This window comes from Tetrao urogallus, assembly GCF_951394365.1.
Source record: "Tetrao urogallus genome assembly, chromosome: Z".
Lineage (NCBI taxonomy): Eukaryota > Metazoa > Chordata > Aves > Galliformes > Phasianidae > Tetrao > Tetrao urogallus.
Window position 1 is genome coordinate 19,060,455 of NC_136816.1, and position 21,866 is coordinate 19,082,320.

Consider the following 21,866-nt stretch of genomic DNA (forward strand, 5'->3'; position numbering starts at 1 on the left):
TGCAGGGCTGCTCCCCACCAGCTCAGGCTGCCCAGGGCCTCATCCAACCTGGCCCTGACCACCCCCAGGGATGGGGTACCCACAGCTTCTCTGGGCAGCCCATGCCACTGCCTCACCATCCTGAAAGATTTCCCCTTAACACCTGATCTAAATCTCTCCTCTTTTAGTTCAGAACTGTATTCCCTTGTCCTATCACTATCTACCCATGTAAAGAGTTGATATCCCACCTGCTTATAAGCTCCTTGTAAGTACGGGAAGGCTGCTATAAGGTCACTCCACAGCCTTCTATTCTCCAGACTGAACAAGCCAAGCTCCCACAGTCTGTTTTCATAGGAGACGTGCTCCAGTCTTATAATCTTTCTGGTATCTCATGGACCCACTCCAACAGTTCTACATCTTTTCTGAGCTGGGGACTCTGGGAATGCAGAACTCCAAATGGAGCCTCACAGAGGACGAACTGACACATGGACAATTCCCTTCCTCTTCCTGCTGCCGCCTCTCTTTTGATGTGCCCCAGGTACAGGTGGCCTTCCAGGCTGCAAGTGCACACCCTGGCTTATATCAAGTTTTTATCTACCAAGAAACCCAAATCCTTCTCAGCAGGGTGGCTTTCAATGAATTCTTCTCCCAGTCTATAGTCTTATACCAGAAGGTTAGACCAGAGACCCACATTAGTTCTGTCCAACCATAATTAGCTCTGGCTGATGCTATGACAAAATGACGCAGTCAAAGCTGCACTAGTCATCTAGATTCCAATATTCTCCAAATCACAGATGTTTTTCTTCTCTACAGGTTGGAAGGATCTACTTCCAACTGGTAAGATCTCCACTCAGCTTGTTAGAACCCTCCCATTTCAATACAAATGAATGCAGAGCAGTAATCACATTTGCTAGAAGAAAATGCTAACAAGCAAAACCTAAAAACAACTGATAATTCTTTCTTCCATGACCTGGGCTGCATCACTAAGAATAACAATCAAATCAAGGGTTGTTGATTATCCTGCTTTACTAGGCACTTGTTAGGTCACAACAGATACAGAGGATCCAGCTTCACAATCTCCAAATCAAGACAGACAACAAAAAATTTAAGAAGTTTTGGATAGGGCAGAGGGAATGCATGTTTGCATGTGCATGTGTTCAGCAAAATGGACAGAAGGCTGAAGAATTTGTCATAAGAAAACAGCAAAGGAATGGAGCTCATCAACCCCCGAGAGAAGGCTCAAAGGATATCTAATCTCAGCCCTCCTCAAAGGCTACACTGATAGAAATGCCTCTTATTTTATTATGTTGGGCCATGACATCAGAGGCAGAAGATGGTGGTACAGCAGTAGAGGTTGAACTTTACCACGTATCACCATTACATTTTGTCGCTGATGTAGATGGCAGCACAGGGGCAGTCTGACACAATGGCATCTGACATATAAGTGAATATGAAGCAAAGTTACCTAACTGCATTTCCTCCATGTACAAAAAAAAGGCACCAGCTGACATTCATTCAGCTGACTTGATGAAAATATATGAAGACCAACAATGGACATAAGCACAGTGAGGTGGGTGGTGCATTTCAGAAGTGATGACAGTAGGTTATCTCCACTGATGTGGATGTTTACAAGCGTGGCATGCAGGCTCCTTTTCATTGCATAGATAACAGTGATGACTGTAACGAACGAGCACTTTGTAGTTGAGAATTTGCTCAGAGAAGGGCAGTCTGACAGAATGGCACGTGACATGCAAATGCAGATGAAGGAAAGACACGTCACTGAATTCTTCCAGGTGGAAAAAAGGCACTGACATTCATAGATGCCTGCTTAACATTTACAGAGACCAAACAATGGGTATGAGCATAGTGAGGCAGTAGGTGGTATGTTTTAGCAGCAGTGACAGCAGGTCATCACCACTGCTGCGAATTTTTATAAGTGTGGTATGCAGGCTCTTATTCATCACTAATTTTCATAGCTAATAGTAGTGACCATGTTGAAAAATAGTATTTTATAGCAGAGAATGTCCTCTATTAAACAGTGTTATCATGCTCTTTGTATCTGTTGTGCTTTTCATGGAAATAAATAGGAGGCATTGCTTTTGGAGTGACCAGAAGGTAGTTCTAGAGGAAGCAGTTACTCTCTTGATAGAGTAAGAGCCTGCAGGAATAAGATGCTTCAGGAGGAAGCTCCATGTGGATAAAAGGGGAAAAACAAAACAAGAAGAAAAAACCCACCAACTTACACAGTGAGAAGTAAGTGTTGGAAAAGATTGTCTGCAAATGGTAAAAATTCATACAAGAAAAACATTCTAGGCTTGGCGGGACGTTGCATTTAAGACCCTGCTGCCAACAGAAGATTCAATCAAATGATATCTAGAGTCCCTTTCCAAGAAAAGAGTCAAGAAAACTTGACTCTTTCACAATTCCGTAACTTGCAAAACACGTGTTTACTAGATAGATAGCAGTTGAAAACCACAGAAACCTCAGGACTAATTCCAGTTAATCCAGTCAGAACTCACACTGCACATTATTAAGGGTCTCCTTATTTAAAAAGCTCATTTTGCCCCAGATGCAGCCACAAAAGATGTCAAGGCCTTTGCCACATAAGCACCAGAGGTAGAAACTCAATATATGTTTATAGAGTACTTTAATAAAAGTAATATAAAAGGATTCTGGTAGGGATTTCTATTAACAATTTGTATTACCCTGCCTTTACAACAGTGTGGTTAACGTGGAAGGCACACATATAAACCATAAAGCATTCTAGCAGATTAAAATTCTTTTTCAGGAAAAAAAACCCCATGACATTTGCTCTGAACTTTTACAGTGTCCTAATCAGTACCAGCAGTACAACGACCAACAGCACCTGGCAAACCTGTTTTTAAAACACAAACCTATTGCAAGTTCTACTCTTTGACCTCTCACAAATACATGAATTTATTTTATGCTTTAGAAGTGAAGCTTCATATCGTATGTATTTTAAACTCTATCCACACTAAGAGATCATTTTAACTTCTGTGTCTCTGTAAAGACTGAAAAACCTCACCTATCTTCCAAATTAATACTATCCCACATTCCCAACTTCTGAAAGACAGATACGCCAATAGGATGGTTCAAGACAGGTTGCCAGAAATCACCAGGCCTTCTTACTTTCAGTGATCTACATAGCCTCCTATACCAGTTTTAAGTCCCCAGGGAAGTAAAACAAAAAAAACACAATGACAAGTGAAGCTCACTGAGAACACCTGAAGAAGTCCATCTTCTGCAATACACTTTGCAACTTTATTACTGTGCCTACAAAGCCTCAAAATTCACCAGAGGGTAAACAATGTCATTTTCCTCCATGGTGAAGCAATCCCAGATATTTAGAATTGGTCTACGTGATTAACCATCCACTAGAAGCCTGAACTTGTTCACAGCTTTAAAAGCAGTATGCAAAAGTAAATTCTACAGTTGTCTGCATATAAACTGTGGGAGTCCAACTTTCTGGCACCAAAAGTAATGCCTATCTATTTCCATGGAAACTACAACAGATGCAAAGAGTACAGTAACACAGTTTGATGGAGCACATTCTCAGCTACAAAATACTATTTTAAACATAGTGGCCACTATTAGCTATGAAAATGAGTGATGAACAAGAGCCTGCGTGCCACACTTGGAAAAATCTGCACCAGTGGAAGCAACCACTGCTGAAACATACCTCCCACTCCTCACTGTGCTCGCATTCACTGCATGCCTCCATCAATGAATATCAGTGAGTGCCAGAGTTTCCACAAGGAATAATTAAGTGACACAGCTTTGCTTCATTTGCACTTCCATGTCATCTGCCATTCTCTCTGACCACCCCTCTGCTGCCATCTGTCACATGGCAACAACAAGTAATGGAACACTGGTGAGAAGGTCCAACCTCTACTGCCATGCTTCCTGTACTTCATACTTGTAAACAGTTTCTCAGACATATGTAGTATCAAAACACCATGACACAAACAAGGAGGGGCTGTGAAGTGAGGGATATTTCTTTCTGGTAAGAGAGTTTGTTTGTTTGTTTGTTTGTTCTTTTTTTTTTAAACAGAAGTCTGGTGAAGAGGCATGATCAATTTTTGAGTTCAAAGTCTGATTACAACTCTAAATATTCGATTTCATAATCTGGTAATTCATGTCAACTGAAAATAGAATTGTAAATATACCAAAAATTGATTTTTTCTAGCAATCCTGACACTTGTTCTCAAAATCATTTATGAAAACAGGTAACACAGCTCCACATTCTTCGCTGTTCATGGGACTGTGTTTTGGCAATGTATTAAAATGCACAAATTTATTTGCCATAACAATGCTCAGAGATCAAGCCATGTAAAATTTACAAAATTTATTTACTCCTCTTATTTCAAGAGGTCATAGCAGCACAAACACTAAACAAAGCAAGAGTAGCCCTGAGAATCCACTACATACCACTTCTCTGTAACCTTCTATTACTTCCCTGAATTCTTCACATAAGACTTACACAAATGAAACACATTAAGCCACAGGACACACTTGTTCATCAAGCACTCCTACCACAGAACAACACAAGCTGCAAGAAACAAAATATATTTTCTAGACACTGTTACAATTTCATGACAGGCAATTTTTTTATTTTTTTATTTTTTATTTTTAAGCGGCAAGTGTTTAGAAGGTTTCTTCACTGCAGCTTTGGCATCTAACATTAATTTAAGGCTCTACAGCAAACAAGTTTCAGCCCCCTTTTCCCTGCGCATTACAAACATGCAGTGTTCACGGCAATGTGGAAATATTAGCCCATGTGTAAAACACAACAATAGCAATCGCTGGAAGGCAAATCAGTCAGAACTGTGCTTTACCAATAGTGACCAGATCTCTAAATTAACACAGTCACACAGAGACTTTTAACTAATTAGTACTACCAAAAAAAGTCTGAGAAGACAAACAGTCTCAGAAAAAGTCCGAGAAGCTAAAATAATTGCATGCATTTCTGATTTCTGACAAATCTGATCTTGATTTCTAAACCCTGAAATCCCAAGGCCTGGATTTCTGAAGTCAAGACAAGGCAGTCTCAGGACAAGCAGAGACCTGAGAATTAGGAGGAAGTGAAAGACATCTAACAGCTGCTTTGAAAAAAGCAACTGTATATTCCCATATCCAGCTGTTCTGTAATATCTGAATCAATGAAGAAATAGATTTTACTTCCATTATTATCAAGAGCGTAAAGAAACCTACAATTCATAAAGCCTTAGCTTTGAAGTGATCCTATTCAGCTTTTAGGAAATCATATTTGAAAAGCTCCACATGAAAAACAACACAGCTGGATTAGCTAAAAAATATTAAAATTTGAGCACTCTAGGATTAGAATAAATGTGTATCTCACATACCACATTACCAACGTCTGAGAGTAGAGGTCTCATTCAGAAGTACCTCCTGAGTTTCAGCCTTGCTGTCACACATTCTTCCACTTACTCTAGTTGTATGTGACAAATGTGTTTTTAAATACTGGTGTGGTTTTGCTATCAGAAATAATTTTGTAATTAGTGGAACTTAAAACAAATCCCAAAATAATTACACATTACTCCCCGTTCCTAGTCCTTTACACTCAGCACAGCCAGTTATTACTTTTCTGCACCAACAAACCCATATAAACCAGCAGAGAATTACATGTCTCTGGAATCTTAACAGGATTTCTCAGCTTCCACTCTGTGTTACTTGCAAGTAAAACATATTAAGTTAGGAAGAACGCCCCATTTTTTGAATAGGAAGCCAGCAGTAGTCATTATTATCAAATATACTTTATAGTCTGAAAACCTGCTGGAGACTAAATTAAGAAGAAATATCTAAGATATATTATACTCAAGAATCAAAGAAAAATGCCTGTTTTTTTAGAAGACAGGAAGGTGATCTTCTTTTAAGTGTGCTAATAGGAAAAAAGGCGTTTAAGTAAAGTAGAAACATGAAAAATCCACATTATGTTTACTAACACAATAGGGCAACACATGATTTGACTCTCAAGTTACCACTTACCAAAATCTACTCTTGTTAGTATGCACTGCATCGGGTGGTCAGTTGTATGCCTCGTTGTTGTTGCACCACTTTCATAACAAGTTGCACACAGATCGTAATCGTAGCAAATTAAGCACTTGAATCGTCGACCTCGAAAATTTCCTTTTAAACATGCATCGCAGCTGACACCTGTAAACAAATAAAATTGCTTAAAAAAATAGCAAACATTTTTTCATGAAGCAGATACGTTTCAATTCTCACTCAACAACAAAAATAAAGCATCTCTGAAAAATGTAGCTTACATCTACACAGGTCAATTTTAAAATATATCTGCATCCTTAATTATTCACTGCTCTTGAAAACAAAGATCTTGAATTCTGGAAGTAAAGTAAGGACAAACGATAAGACACAGCTTAAGGCAGATTTATTTGATAGTAGGACTGGTATTTCGATCATTCACTTAGGAGTCTCACTGTTGAACAACAGCACACAGGTTGACCAAGGGGGAAAAAAAACAAAACAAGACACCACTGACAAAAATCCACTAGCCCATCTGCCTTTACTTTCACATATCCTAATACTTTCCTTTTCAAAAGCACCATAACCATTCCCAACATTTTTTGTAGGTTGCAAAGTAAGGCCTTTTCCTACTTAAAGTAACAGAAAATATGAGTTTTTTTTTTTGTTTTTGTTTTTTTGTTTTTTTGTTTTTTTGTTTTTTTGTTTTTTTTTTTTGAAGTTAAGCTACACCTCATGCCTACATCATACTTCCCTCTACAGCTAACTCTTTGCAGTCTGAGGCAGTCATACTATCAGTGTCAGTGCAAGACTTATGGCTTCCAAGGTTTTTTTCTTTTTTCCCTGCGGTTTTCAATCTGTTCAATCTGTAAATTAAAGGCCTTCACAAAAAAACCAAATCAAACCAGAACAACGCATACACTACAGGCAAAGTTTTCAGGCACATCTTTTCTACCATCAGCTAAGATCTGCTACTTGCAGCTCTGAAGAAGAGACCACAGTGATGTTGTTTCTCTAATCTCCCACTTTTTTTTTAATCTAGTTGATAGATGACAAGTGTTAATTACAAAACCAGCCTGCATCAACTCATTAACTGTTCTTTTTTTGTTGTGTTACTCCGTAGCATATGAACAAAAGCTTTAACACATTCAGTAAGTGAATGCAACAATCATGCTTTTTTTTAATCTATCTGATCAAAACAATTTCAATTGCATTTTTTGATGAATAACAGACAACATTATTTTATTCTTTTTTCCTTCAGTTTCTCCACTTACAGTACTACCTTAAGGGACTACCTCATTTCCAGCACCCAAGCACTGTGCATCAGTATGAACACTTGAACTATGTCTTCAGTTGCCTTACTGAATATCCCGCCTGAGTGTAACTCAACACGGAACAGTCTTTTTCAGAAGCTGCTGCTTCAACAATCTCTTTGTTAACAGCCAGAAACTATATTTTCAGAATGCCGCTTTTAACACCTTCAAGCTTTATAATCTCTCCCCTTCACCCCCTTTTCTCCAGATTTCCTTCCATTAACTCTAAAGAATGCAATCTATTATTTGCACTCTGAGAGCAACCTAATTTCTGAGGGCATCTCCACATTAACTGTAAAATTTCTACTATTCTCATTTTCATGTTGAGATCTACAAAATTTTACATACTCAGCATTCAAATTTTACCAATACACAAAACACTTAGTAGCTATTGGCAAGCTCTGGGAGTCTCTGTTGCCTACTAGCTACTAAGTACCTACAGTACTCCATTAGCAAGTTAGCACCACACAGAAATAAGCAGGTTAATTTAACACAGTCTGTGTCAAAGGCTAACAACTTTCCAAACGAGGTATAAAGCCATGATTTTCCAGTAAGTCATTTTTTTGCCTCAAACTCGAAATAACTGATTTATTGCAGATGTCAGCTTCTTTCCAACTGCCAAACTCCTCCTGTCACATGTTCTCTCAAACATCCAGATAGTTCCTATTTTAGGAAAAACGTGATTTTCGGTTTTTGTTTTGTTTTTAATTTTTCCTTTACACTTTTTCTTCATAACAATACTTCATGTCATTCTGAAGTACAAGTCTCCCCTTTCCCTCCCCAAAATACTCTGTAATCATTGATTTTTCTATAGAAGAGTTCTACCGTAAATGTGAATCACAATATACTGTTTGTATTTAAAACAAGTACAACAAGGTTTTCAAACAACAGACTCAATTTTGTCTCCTACAATCAATACTGTATTGAAAAGTACAGGACCTCAGCTGAACAGAAAAAAAAAAAGCCACTAGTGTAAATGTAGGCATTGCTGATGAAGTTAGATTGAAAGAACAATAAAGGTAAACAAAAAGCAGCATTCTAGGTCTCTCATAGCTAGCAGTTTGACACCCAACTCTAATCTACCACATTCTCTCCTTCCAAAAGAGGAAGGTCTGACAGCACTGGATGTACCATGCCAGTTTTACACCTTTTTGTGAATCAAAGAAAAACATTCCTAAAGGAAATAAGTGGAAAAAAAAATAAATCCCACAATTAAATTAAAGGCCTTAGACCAGGAACAAAACCTGTGTTTAAATTCCTAGATCTCTCACTAGATTTTTTATTTATTTATTTATTTATTTTTTTTAAAGATATTTCACCAGTTACTCTTTTTCTTCACTTTCCAAAACAATTCCACCAAAACTCAGGTCTCTTGCAGTTTTTCCTGTTCTTTGTAAGCTTCAACTGCCAAAAACTCACCCATCCATCTCAACTGCAATCCCGAAACTGAAATACTCAGCTCAATAATCTCCTCTGACCCTATTCTTTCTTCTGCCGTAAACACTTTCATTTCCTTATGAAAGCTTTGCTTGTTTATCATTTTTCTTTACTTTAATCTTTACAACTGGAATTACCAAAGTTCCTTTCCTTTCTCTGTAAAACCCCTGAACATTCAAAAATACTCCTGTTAACATATCATATAGTTCACCATATACCTATGCTTCAGCATTTCCCTGAATTAATCTTACACTGCAAATTCAGCAGGCATATTACAGGCTCTAGACTGTCAGATTACAATGGATGCACGCATATTAATCACAAGTTTAAAGAAAAAAAAATGCTACGGAAGGCTTCACTGTGTATTTGCTTTTGTTTCTGACTTCATACTTAAAAGAAAAGTCAAAACAACATGTGAGAAAGGCTTAGACAGTCAGTATGCAATTCTGACTGATAAAGACTTAGAAAAATCCTTGAATGAAATCTTCTTAACCTGGATTGCTATTCAATGACAACTTTTGGTTCAGCTTTTCTAACACAACCATTGGGAATGATCACAGAGCAAGAAAGATTCCCTTTGAATTTTCAGTTAATTACCACAGATAATCATCTTGGCTTCCTCAAGTCTTCTACATTGCTGCTGGAACACAAGTACACATACTCCATAACATGTATCACATACTATTAATGAAAAATTTCCTGCCCACTAATGAAGATTTGAAGGAAACACTGTTCCACAAGGGGGTAGCATTGCACTAAAACCTAACGAGGCTTGCTTCATTTTGGCTTTAATTCTGATGGCTTCTTCAGCAGCACTCCATTGCAATGTCAACAGCTGCAACTACACATTTTGAGTGAAAAGAATCTGGAAATGTGTGAAAATTTCACTAATACCGTTTTTCTCCTTTAATACAAATTCTTAATTTTATGCCGAATTGATTCACATCTTTACCTAATCAGAGCCAATTACCTCAGGGACAATACTGTCACAAAACCATTTTACCCATTACATGCTGAACAGTAACACATCCTAAAACAAACACTGTTCCCACTTTCATCCTGATGGCCAAAAAATCATTTGCTCTTATGACAAAATACTGATATTGCTAGGAATTAATGAAAACCAAAGCAATGCATCCTACACTTAACAGAGTGTGTTATTCTGTTATTGTAACAGAATAATGCTGAAGGGATCTGGGGATGCCACACACGTTGTAAAACACAGCTTGTTTTACAATCACAAGCAAAGCTGAAGTGTAACATCAAATATGAATTCCTGAACACTGAAAACCAACGTTGCTTACTGCCTTGGACAGACACTCATTTGTAACACAGCAAAGGGCTACACTCCCTCTCTTGTTTGGCCTCCCCAGATACTGTGGGCATTTAATATTATTCTGATTGCCCAATAAACTGTTCCAGATAAAAATAATCTGAGAAACTGCCGACACAGAACATGCAACACTGTTTAGATCAGCCAAGAGACCCCAGAAATATCAATGACTTCCCAGACTCAATGTGACAATCTTAAAAACCTTTGTAATACTGGTAAGTGAAGCAACAGTAGCATTACCTGTTTCAGTACTTCACACAAGAAAGCACAGAAGCTGAGCTCCACTCACCACCCAACAGAGCACAAACAGAACTTTGAGATTTTCCTCAAAAAATGAAAAAAACTGCATTTGCCAAGAGCATTTAAAAGGTAGCTTCGCACACACTTAAAACCTAGTTTAGATCCCAGAACCTTGAGACATCTCATCTGAAAGCAAATATGACATAAAAAAAAAACTCAGAAAACTGGATCTCAGCATGCCTTCCTTTCGGAACACTAAACTTGCTCCCTGCTCAGGATGGATAAGATTTTAATGAGGAAGAGGTAATTGTTGCTTACTACACAGCATATAAATTACCCCTTCAAAGGGGAGCTAAAATGTGGTCTTATTTCAACAGACACTACTAACAAAGCAGCAGTACAAAGGGAATCCCCCAGAATACAACAGATTGCATTTGAAATCTCTTCTAAGGTGGAAAAGTTCAGGAGTATGTTGGCAGATGCACCACTTCTGCATGTCACCAATGACCCATCTTTGAGGATAAGAATGTGAGCTCATTACTAAGACTTCTCAACACCTCACCAAGGCAAAAGCTATGCATCATTAAGCGAAGCCTGAAGGAGAACTTAGAAATGGTTTATTCATTAGGTTTGATTTATTTTTATTTTTGCTTATGAAGAACATACAGCCAAAGGTTCCCCACACAGACATACTGGAACATGTTCCTGTCTCAAGCAACATAAGATAGCAGTACTTTGGATGAGTCATTTAATTTTTGGAAATCTCTGAAAATATCATCCACCAATCATTATGAAACATTCAAAAAAAGAATATCTCTGAATTCTTTAAGCATCCAACATAAATAGAAAATTTGTCTGTCAGTGATTTCACCTCCAAAATGGAAATGCAGCTACTTGAACACTACTTCTTACTTTACCTGGAGCACTGAGGAGGATCACCCTTCTTGAAGGCTGACACAACTACACTAGTACTCCAAAATTTCAAGGGCACCAGACAAAGCTCAAGGCCTCTTATTTTCACAACTACCTTTCAAAAATTCTAACTTCAGTACACAATTGAAAAAGAAAATACAGCTGTGCTGTCTTTATGGCTCCAATCTGTGCACTGCATTTCACTTTTATGTTCTGAAGATCGCAAGTAATACCTCTTTTAATATGCACCTGATGATTTTCAGTATAAGATGTTCTTTTAGTGGGCTTGTTTTTTATTAAGTTTTCTTGATAGTAACCACCTCGTCTGTAGTCTATGTGCCACAAGTCATCTTCCGACCTTAACACAATAAGCTCAACCCAGTTTGTTTGGTTGCTTCCAGGACTAAAGATAGCAATATATATGCCATTTGATAGCATTGCAAATATTATGCCAAACATTTCTCATTTTAGTACCCCCATGTCCCAGTGCAGTCACTACTGATAAATTTGAGAGGATATTTTCTAGGAATATAAACTTTTGTTGTTTCTGTGAAAATCACACCAGAAGATTAGCAAAAAAGCCGCAGAAGTCTGATTCTTACTTTATCTCACATGTTTACTAAATCAGACTGTAAAAGCAAACACTGAGGCCTACAATACTTAGCATACTCCATCACTCCTGCAACTCCAAGTACTGTACAGAGAATTCACACACTGTATCCCTCCCTGAAGTACGGAAAATGCTTCACCCCCTCATACAGCCTGTGAGTAACAGGACTCAATGCACAGCATCTTCCTGTAGCGCTGTGGAAGAGAAGCAACCAGAGTAGAACATCTCCAAACAAATCTCGTAGCACTTTAGTCGCTAAGAGATTATGCAGATTTGCAGTTAGAAAGAAAGGAGAAGAAAGGAAGGAAATCAGGCCTATGTCAGACCAGAAGGTCAAGAAGGCTTTTGTTTTCTGAATAGCACTTCTCCTTCCTCTCTTTGGTCTAGAGTGGAAAGAAGAGTCCCCCACATCTTGTCATTTCCCCATCCTTGACAATTTTCATGAAGCTCACTTCCACTGCGTCTGGGAATTGCCTAGAGCTGGCCCAAAGGCAGTAGTGATGACCATGCAGCTTTCACCTTGATCCTAATGCATGTCAGAAAGCTGCCAAAGGAAGTTTTTCTGTTAGGGCTATCATACCCTGCATTGTGGAACTTACACACAGAAAGATTTAAGTCATTTACTAATTGCTCCTTATTGATTCTCTAAGTACCCAACATTGTATAGGATTATATAGGTAGAAAATGCACAAGTCCACTGCATCAGCTATCACCTATATGCCTTTACCATGAAGCTGTCATTTTTTCCCTTGGAGCTAGCTTATTCTTTCATCATGCCTTTAACTTCTTACAAAAGAAGAGCCTTACCATGACTTCCTCCACATATAGCCCTACTTCCACTTCAGAAAAGCATCTCCCATGCAGTAAGGCAGTTAGGGAACAGTCACAGACACAAACTAGTATTTGGTCAGGTAATTAAAATTAACTCTTGTGTGTAAGGGATGAGAAAGTTGTCCTACCGAGCTTCAAGTGCTCTGTCCTCATTTGAAATTTTCCAATTGTTCTAAGTCAGTCAACTTGTTTCTATCTCACAAGATGTTTCAATAATGCAGTATTAAAACCAGACGAAGAACAAAGTAATAATCACAATAATATGCATTTCCTTAAAATGTCATAAAAAACACCACTTTGAAAGGGAGACCACCATATCTAAATGCAACAGTGAAGGCTGTTTTTCATAGAATCACCAGGGTTGGGAAAGGCCTCTAAGATCATCCAGTCCAACTGTTCACCTATCACCAGTATTTTCCACTAGACAAACCACGTTCCTCAGTGCAACACCTAAATATTTCTTGAACACTTCCAGGGACGGTGACTCCACCACCTCCCATTCCAGCGCCTGACCATTCTTTCTGAGAAGTATTTCCTAACATCCAACCTGAATCTTCACTGGCACAAGTTTAGGCCATTTCTTCTCGTCCTATTGCAAACTACACATGAGAAGATGCTGACTGCCACCTCACCCCAACCTCCCTTCAGGCAGTTGCAGAGAGCACCTGCAGGTCACCCCTGAGCCTACTCCTCTCCAGACTGAAAAAAATCCCAGGTTCCTCAGCCACTCTCCATAAGGCCCATGCTTCAGACCCCTCACAGCTTTGCTGCCCTTCTCTGGACATGTTCCATGGCCTCAATGTCTCTCTTGTAGCCAGGGGCCCAAAACAGAACACATCACTCAAGATGAGACCTCACCAGTGCTGAGCACGGAGAGACAATCACTTCCCCACTCCTGCTGGCCACACTATTTCTGATAGCATCCAGAATGCCACCAGCCTTCTTGGCCACCTGAGCATACCACTGGCTCATGCTCAGACCAGCATCAGACAGTATCCCCCAAGTTTGTTTCCTCTGCACAGTCTTCCAGTCCCTCTGCCACAAGCCTGTAGCACTGCCTGCAATTGCTGCAGATAAAGTGTAGGACCTAGCACTTGATCTTGTTGAACTTTTACTACTCCTCAAATTATGCTTGAAGAAACACAAATACTTCATTAGCTCTTAGTATCTTAATTTAAAGAGAAAAAATCTGATTTGGTTCTACTTCAAGATTTAATACTCTCACGGGCAGATTCTATGTACTTTTCACGTACCAATCATGATGTATATGAAGAGATAAAGTAGGTGTCCAGTAGGTGGTATCACACGACGACCAACACCAGCAGGTCCAAGAACAGTTTAGCCACCTTTAAAGCACCAAAGCAAACAAACACAACACGCAACATTTTAAAAGAGAAGACTTGAAACACTGATCTCACTACTATCCTAGCTGAAACTGGCTGGAAGAAGGAAGTTGTTTTCTTACAACCACACAGTACTACTAGCCAGCTAGTAAGATCTTGGCATACAACTTTTTTATTTAAAATATCACTTCCCTAATAGAAAAACAACAATATGAATTCACTGAACATTGTCCAAAACAAGCAATCAACCATATTGATACCATAGTTCATCTATCCTACTACAAAATCACTGCTGAAAAAAGGCAATATAACAAGGCAAATAATTCTGCAAGATGAGGTTTAACTTTTACTCCTTTATTCTATCCTGAAGTACACCAAAATATGTCCTGCACACGCGCGCACACACAACCTTAATCAGTTCTTGACAACACCAATCATATATTCTCTCTTCCCTCAACAAGAGCCACCATGTCCTTTCTAAACATTTTACACACAGCCCTGCAGATTCTTTTATCTCTTCATATACATCAGCGGGACACCATGCACATAAACCGGAAACTATAGGCTGCTGAAGACCCTGAATTTATGAAGACAATGTTTTACCAAGAATCAGTAAGTTAGACTATACTCCAAAGCAACCACTTTCCAGACAAGCCAGGAGGAATCCGTCCCCATCCTCTTTAAAGAGATAACAACCACCTTACTTACATTTTAGAGAGAAGACAGATTAAATACTGCAACTCCTGTACCAAAATGTGGAAAGCAAGCATGGATGAATTTTAACAAGCTTGTGGGAGTCCTGGGCAACTCCTTCTGGTAAGATGAGAAAGCAGCTGCAGGACATCAGTTAAAAACGTTTTTAAATTAGTCAATCTTGTCTGAACAATGCTTTATTTTGACTAGCAAAATATTACCATGGAATCTATCTTGAAACATCCTGCAATAACATTTGCTACGTCCCCTAATTTTTATTTTATACAAGTTACTGACGATACCACTAAAGACAAACCACTTTCTCAGATACACGTTAGTAAAGTAAGCAGAAAGATTGACTGAAAAAAATCATATTAAATAGTCACTGAGACTTCAATGCTTTGTCTGCTTCATATCCTGATCAGGGTCTTTATCAGTCGACCTTTGAATTCACACACACACACACACAAAAGAAAAAAACAGGTTACAGTTTTAACTCTGGGCCTCCTATAGAACAAAGATGTCTTAACTAACACTACCATGGACTTCCAAACTTTTAAATAACAGTAAGTTAGGTATCTTCTCAGATGAAAGTATTACAATCAACACATCTAGACATTTAAAAACTAACAAAACTCTGAATGTCAGAAAAACTAAATCACAGTCAAAGGTGCCAGAACGTACTTTACAAACCTTTAAAATAGATCTAAAAACTGCCATATATTCTGCAACGACTCATGATCAAGCAGATTTGGGCTTCTAATTGAATATTTCAACAATGCCTCAAATCTGATCTTTCTATTAATACAATTTGGCCTTCAAAAACCCCACAACATGAAAGCCTGCTAAAGTACTGTAAACACATTAAAATTAAACAAATTTCATTTATTACAGCACAGAAAGTTTGTAATGTGACAGCAATGAAACTGGCACCAGTCACAATCTTATTTAACAACTCCATTAATCTGGGAAATGGCAAACAGCACATGAATTCTATTAACAGAATACTTAAACTGTGGAAAGCTGTAAACAGTGCCAGGGCAAGAAAATAACAGTAACAACATCAGGTTAAATCCTTTATCTAGTAAAATCGGTGGCAAAGTTTCTCATTTAATAGAGCAGGACCAAGTTCCTGGCTTGTTTTCAGGACTAAAGATAAATAGGTTAACATCAACTGAAAAGGAATTAGGCTTGGAAGAACAACATCACACAATAATTAGTTCTACAGTGTAAGAAATGTGAACAAACACTAAGAAAACTCTAAGGAGTAATAAAACAGAAAAACTGGTACTTCTGCTGAGCCCTGCCAGAATTAGGCAGTCTTCACATGTTTTGGTTGTTACTTAAGAAGATTGGCAAAAGAGGAAAAAAAGAAAAATCAACAAGGAGAACAAAATGTGTCTTATCAGGCATTACAGAGAACCACGCAGTATGGCTCAAAGAAGAGGAGAAGTTTGAAGGTTTTACAGCTTGAAAGTCTACTATCCACTGTTTCAGACAGGTAAGAGAAAACATCACGTCTCAGCATACCTGGAAGAGGCAAAACTCTTTGGTTTTCACTGCAAATTCAGCAGAAATTAAGTATTCTACCTAGCCTGTACATACTTCTGATGTCTGACATACAGACTTAGTTTTATTTCTTTTGCCACATCCAGACCTACTCCTGATCCTTTTAAGAAACAGGGAATCATGGCAACCCTATCTCCCATTCAGCATGGAGAACAAGCAAGATTCAGCACAAGCAACAATGCAACATGTATGCAGCACTGGCAGGACAATCACAGGGCTAGAAGTGAAAGACAGCAGTTTTCAAAAACACCCCCAGTAATGCCTTGTGAAAAAACACAACCCACAGCAGATGAGACTTATAGTAAAACCCTGCACAGAGCGGCCTGGAAATAAACAGACTTTTCATGTCCAGAAAACAAAACCTGAAAGCATACAGGAGAGGGAGGGAAAGAAGCAAGAGATGTCTCACACAAGGCAGGCCGTAGCCAGATTCCTCCCCATTAGCCAGCAAGCTTTATACAACCCAACTAGCCTTACAGAGATGAACACTTTCAAACTTACAGCCTACTTTCAACAGCACCATTTTGAGTGACACCACAATGGCATAAAAAAATTCTCTGCATAGTACCATAAGGTCTCAACTTGCAAAAATAATCCATTTTCTCTGAATACAAAAGAGAATGTTAACATGACTTTTAAAAATGGGAACAGGAGATTAAACTACAGCATACCCATTTACTCAGTGTTTTACCCTGGTCTCTCAGGCATTTTTCTTATTATGAACATAAACAGAATGCCTTGGCAACTGCTTCTACTCCCACTCTTTGTAGAGAACAGCTTCTCAGACAGATAACAAGCCCGCAGAAACAACAATTGCTTACAATGAAAAGCTATAGCAGAAAAGTGCTGTGGGGAATGTAGTATTCTAAAGCAAGAAAAGACTTCATGCAAAATCCAATCAAGTTCTGCATTTGTTCCATTCCTTTCTCCACTACACACTTCTTTGGTAATTACTCCTACGGTCCCTAAATTTAGGGCCCAGCCACTTGCCAACCACATAAAGGCCTACCTTGCCTTCTCTTCCTCTCAGCAGTAACAGTACTTTTAGCTTTATCTCTTTTTTCTTCTCCTGTTGTACCACATACATATATATATATATGCATAAGTAATGAAAAGTTAACAGAAATCATCTTCTAAATATTTCCCTTACAGTCCAATCCATTCTCTACACAGAAAACCAAATTCCTTTTCAGGCTGATTTAGTAACGATCCTAACAGCATCTGAAAATAAGGAGTCAAATAATTTTCCTAAATTACTATCACAAAACACTCTAAAAAGCCGTTACTGATCTATGGATCACAGCTCACAAATCTTCAGTAACTACTGCTTTCTCTGCAACTAGCTCAAACAAGTTTTAACAATTTTTTTTCTATTTTCAGTAGTTCTGTTCAAACCCTTCCTCAAAGAAAACATGACTTTCAGGAAAAACTTCATAATTCAGTATGTTAAAAAAAAGCAGCACCTGGTACAAACATAATAAAAGTTACCGTGCCTGTCAAACAAGGTAGGAAGAGATCTATTTACTGCAGCAAATACCAAATACAAGTTCATCAACTTCACTATTATTGTGTCATAAAATCCCAAACATATTAAGAAATGTAAAAGAATAGGAACGGATAGTTCATAACTACTCACAGAACAGAAAAAAGCCATCTTCCTTAACAAGGATTATCTGCCTAGAAACTAGCAGTACACTAAGACCAATATCTGAAGCACTTGTTTTCAAGTGAGGTAGAAGAGGACAAAAGCTCTTAAAAGCTACTGTGGCATCAGTATAGCTGTTCTGCTCTATTTGCTAGAAACACTAGAAGGTTCACTAAAATCAAGACCCAAAAAAACCCAAAAATTTACTGTTCTGTCCCACCAAAACCCCACCTCTCAAATCCTCCATGCGAAATTCCTGAAGAAAATTCGTAACTTCTCTGGTTCAATTTCCCCCAAGAGTCAGGTCACACAACTTTATGATCTTCCTTCAGAAACCAAAACCAACACAAACAACTTATTGCATTCTCATGTCCTGTCTCTGAATAGGAGAAAATAAGTCATCCAGCCTTGCAACAGAAAATGACATAGGGCATTAAACAATGCCAAAAAATTTTACAAAAATACATTCCCACACAGCATCCATCACCATATCAAAGCCTAAAGTCTAAAACTGACAGTTACATTATGTTCCTGACATATTCCTTTGCAATAAACGTATAACAATTGCATTGAAAACACCTATTTACTGCACAGCTGTAAAAATTTGGAAACTGCCTTAACACTACAATTTATTGAGATTTGCTGAACTACAATAGAGTACAAACATAATGACAAAGCATTTTATCAAAACAGACATCCCACTTCATAATTTGAGAAAAAAGGAGCATCAAAAATAACTAGATCTTATTACTTCTTACTGCAGGCACCACAGACGCCACACTGAAGTTAGAAAATGCACAGAACAGTATGTCAATTATAAGGAAAAATCAGCTGTACAAACAGTTCTGACAGATCTTTGTTTAAAGAGAATTTAAAATCATTAATTAGGAAAGTGAGCACTACAACAAAGATTTCACAGAAAAAAAAGCCTATATAACAAAGCTGTGGAAGGAGGAGATACCAAAGATTCTCACTGTGTTACCTCATAGTTTCTTCTGCATCTCATTAATTTAGTACAGTAACAAATAAATGCTGCATTTTTCAGTTTTATTTTAATATTTTCAGATCAACCTAGACCTCTGTTCTTTACTTCCTATTGCACTTTGCTCAATTTCTGCATGGAAAGGTAATCTTTCGCTGGCTAAGCTGCTATCTCACATTCTCAAACGTTTGTGAGAAGAACGCACACCCTCATACTTGTTCCTTGTTTAGTTAGTACCTTCTTGAAACACAAATATTTTTAAGACTGCTGTACTACACATTGTGCTGGGTTCTCAACTGTGGTATGCGAAAGCTTTCATAAACATGCAGCTAGTTTTACCATGAAGATAGCATGGCCTCATGGCCCACAGAGGCTTGGCAAAGAGGTTGGTTTTGAGCTTAAAACTCTCCATTTACCTGGGAAGCTTTCAAGGTGGTGTCACATAGGAGCAGGGATAGAAAGAGACCCCTGCCCTGTTCAAGCCATCTAAGGTACAGAACACCAGTGCTCCCAGGGCAACTTCAAGCTACTGCTACTTTAACAGGTTTTCTGAGCTCTCTGTGGATCATACAGGAAACAGTAAGCATTAACTGCTTTCCTTATAGAATCTTCTATGTGTGCTAGAGCTGGCAACTACCTCATTCTGATGCATTGCTCGGATGAGCAGCTCAGCCCCTCATACCTACCTGCAAATTAACTTTTCTGGATAAAGGTTATGACACTTTACATGGAATACCGTCCACATAATATACTCATAGGGGTTTTCTTTATTTGTAGTTCACATAACAAAACTAAGCACAACAATTTAGAGTCAGTGGTACAGACAAATAGATAATTTCTCTTGTGTACAGTCAGAAAACAGAATTATTACAAGAAGAAAGCACAAGGATTCATAATTAGTTGTACACAGTCTCTTTAGTCTTCTTATATCCCAAGGTCTGCTTTGTCTTGAGTATAGGTCACCAGACCCACTGAAAATATTTCCTTTGTATTTTTTCATTTCTGAGACACTCCTTAGAGTCCACGTAGCTTCTCTGGAGTTCCTGGATTAACAGGAAGAGTCACAGAATCATCCTGAAAAAGACTTCTAAGATGATGAGGTCCAACTGTCCACCGACCACCAATGTTGCTCACTGTACTCCTTAGTACCACATCTACACAGTTCATGAAGGTTTCCAGGAATGGTGACTCCACCACCTCCCTGGGCAGACTGTGCCGCAGCATCACCACTCTTTTGGAAAAGTTCCTCCAAACAGCCAATCTTTATCTCCCCTGGCACAATTTGAGGCCACTCCCTCTAGTCCTATTGCTAGTTACAACCCCCACCTTGCCACTCCTTTCAGGGAGTTTCAGAAAACAGTAAGGTCTGAGCCTCCTCTTCACCAGACCAAAGAACCCCATTTCCCTCAGCTGTCCCCCATAAGACTTGTGCTCCAGGTCCCTCACAGCTCCATTGCCCTTCTCTGGACATGCTCCAGGGCCTCAATGTCTTTCCTGTAGTGAGAAGTCCAAAGCTGATTACAGTACTTGAGGTACAGCCTCACCAGTGCTGAATAGGTGACAATCTACATCTAAAAGGGGGACGATCACTGCCCTGTTCCTGCTGGCCGCACTATTTCTGATACAAGGCAGGATGCCATTGGCCTTCCTGACTACCTTGGCACACCAACAACATAAACTCTTTCCATCTCAGCAGTCTTCTAACTACTCTGCCCCAAGTCTGTAGTGCTGCATGGTGTTGTTGCAACCAAATTGCAGGATCCAGCACTTATTAAACATCATCCCATGGGCTTTAACCCATCTAGCCTGTTCAGATCCCTCTGAAGGGCCTTCCTACCACCATGCAGATCAATACTTCTTTCAGTTTGTTGACACCTGCAAACTTACTGAGGGTGCTCTCAGTCCCCTCATCCAGACCACCAATCCAGATCATCACTCGTGACCTGTTGCCACTTGTAACTCATCACCACCCTCTGGGCCTTTTCCACCAGTTCATTACACAGTAAAGAGTGTATCTAACTGTCCAAGCCACAGGCTGCCAGCTTCTACAGGAGAATACTGTGGGAGACAGCATCAATGGCTTTGCTGAAGTCTAGGTAGACTATATCAACAGCCTTCCCCTTGTCCATCAGACATGTCATCTGGTCACACAGAAGGAGATTAAATTGGTCAATCAGGATTTGCCTTTCACAAACTCATACTGGCTGGCTCTGATACTCCAGCTGATCCACACAGACCACATGATCTCAATTGAGATGCTCCATAACCTTCCCTAGCACTAAGGATAGGCTGACCGGCCTGCAGTTCCCTTGACCCTCCTTACAACCCTTCATGTAGACGGGAGTCACACTTGCTGCAAACGTCCAGTCCTCTGGGACCTCTCTGGTTTCTGGGACCAGAAACACAGATATATGGATGGTGGAAAGCAGCCTGGCAATCATATCCACCAGCTCCCTCAGCACTTTCAGGTGGATCCCATCTGGCTCCATAGACTTGTGACAGGTGGAGCAGTGTAGGTCTCTGTTTCCGCCTTAATCACAGAGAGGAGTGGGAATGGGATTGTTATTCTACTCCCCATCCCAGACTCTGAGGTAAGGGGGTACAGTACCATGAGGATAACTGCTCTGACTGTTAAAAACAGATGTAAACAAGGCATTAAGAGCTACACCACTGCCCCTTCTTCTTTCCTATCCCTTCTGAAGAGCTTACAGCAACACTGCAGTCATGGGAGCAATACTACTGTGCTTCAGCAACAGCAACTAAGTCACAGTTTGCTTGCCACACTATGGCTTCCAGCTCCTCCTGTTTGTTGACTGTGCTGTGCACACTGGTGTTGATGCACTACAGCTGAGCCATTTGACTCACTCTAATCCTGGCATTGTTCCTCCAGGTTCACCTCTAGCAAGTCTTATTTTATCCCCTTCACACCTAGTTGAGGGGGCTTCAAACAAGCCC

The 21,866-nt window shown here is 39.2% G+C and overlaps 1 protein-coding gene across 1 annotated transcript in view; it reads right to left on the reverse strand.

Moving 5' to 3' along the window:
- KCMF1 (potassium channel modulatory factor 1) overlaps positions 1 to 21,866 on the reverse strand; it is a gene marked incomplete at both ends in the record, with an annotated part of 52,180 nt that overhangs the window by 18,855 nt on the left and 11,459 nt on the right. Inside the window, 2 exons of the mRNA XM_079548236.1 lie at positions 6,007 to 6,174; positions 21,235 to 21,403. Of these exons, the coding sequence (XP_079404362.1) occupies positions 6,007 to 6,174; positions 21,235 to 21,403 (337 nt within the window). The remainder of the gene's footprint in view (positions 1 to 6,006; positions 6,175 to 21,234; positions 21,404 to 21,866) is intronic.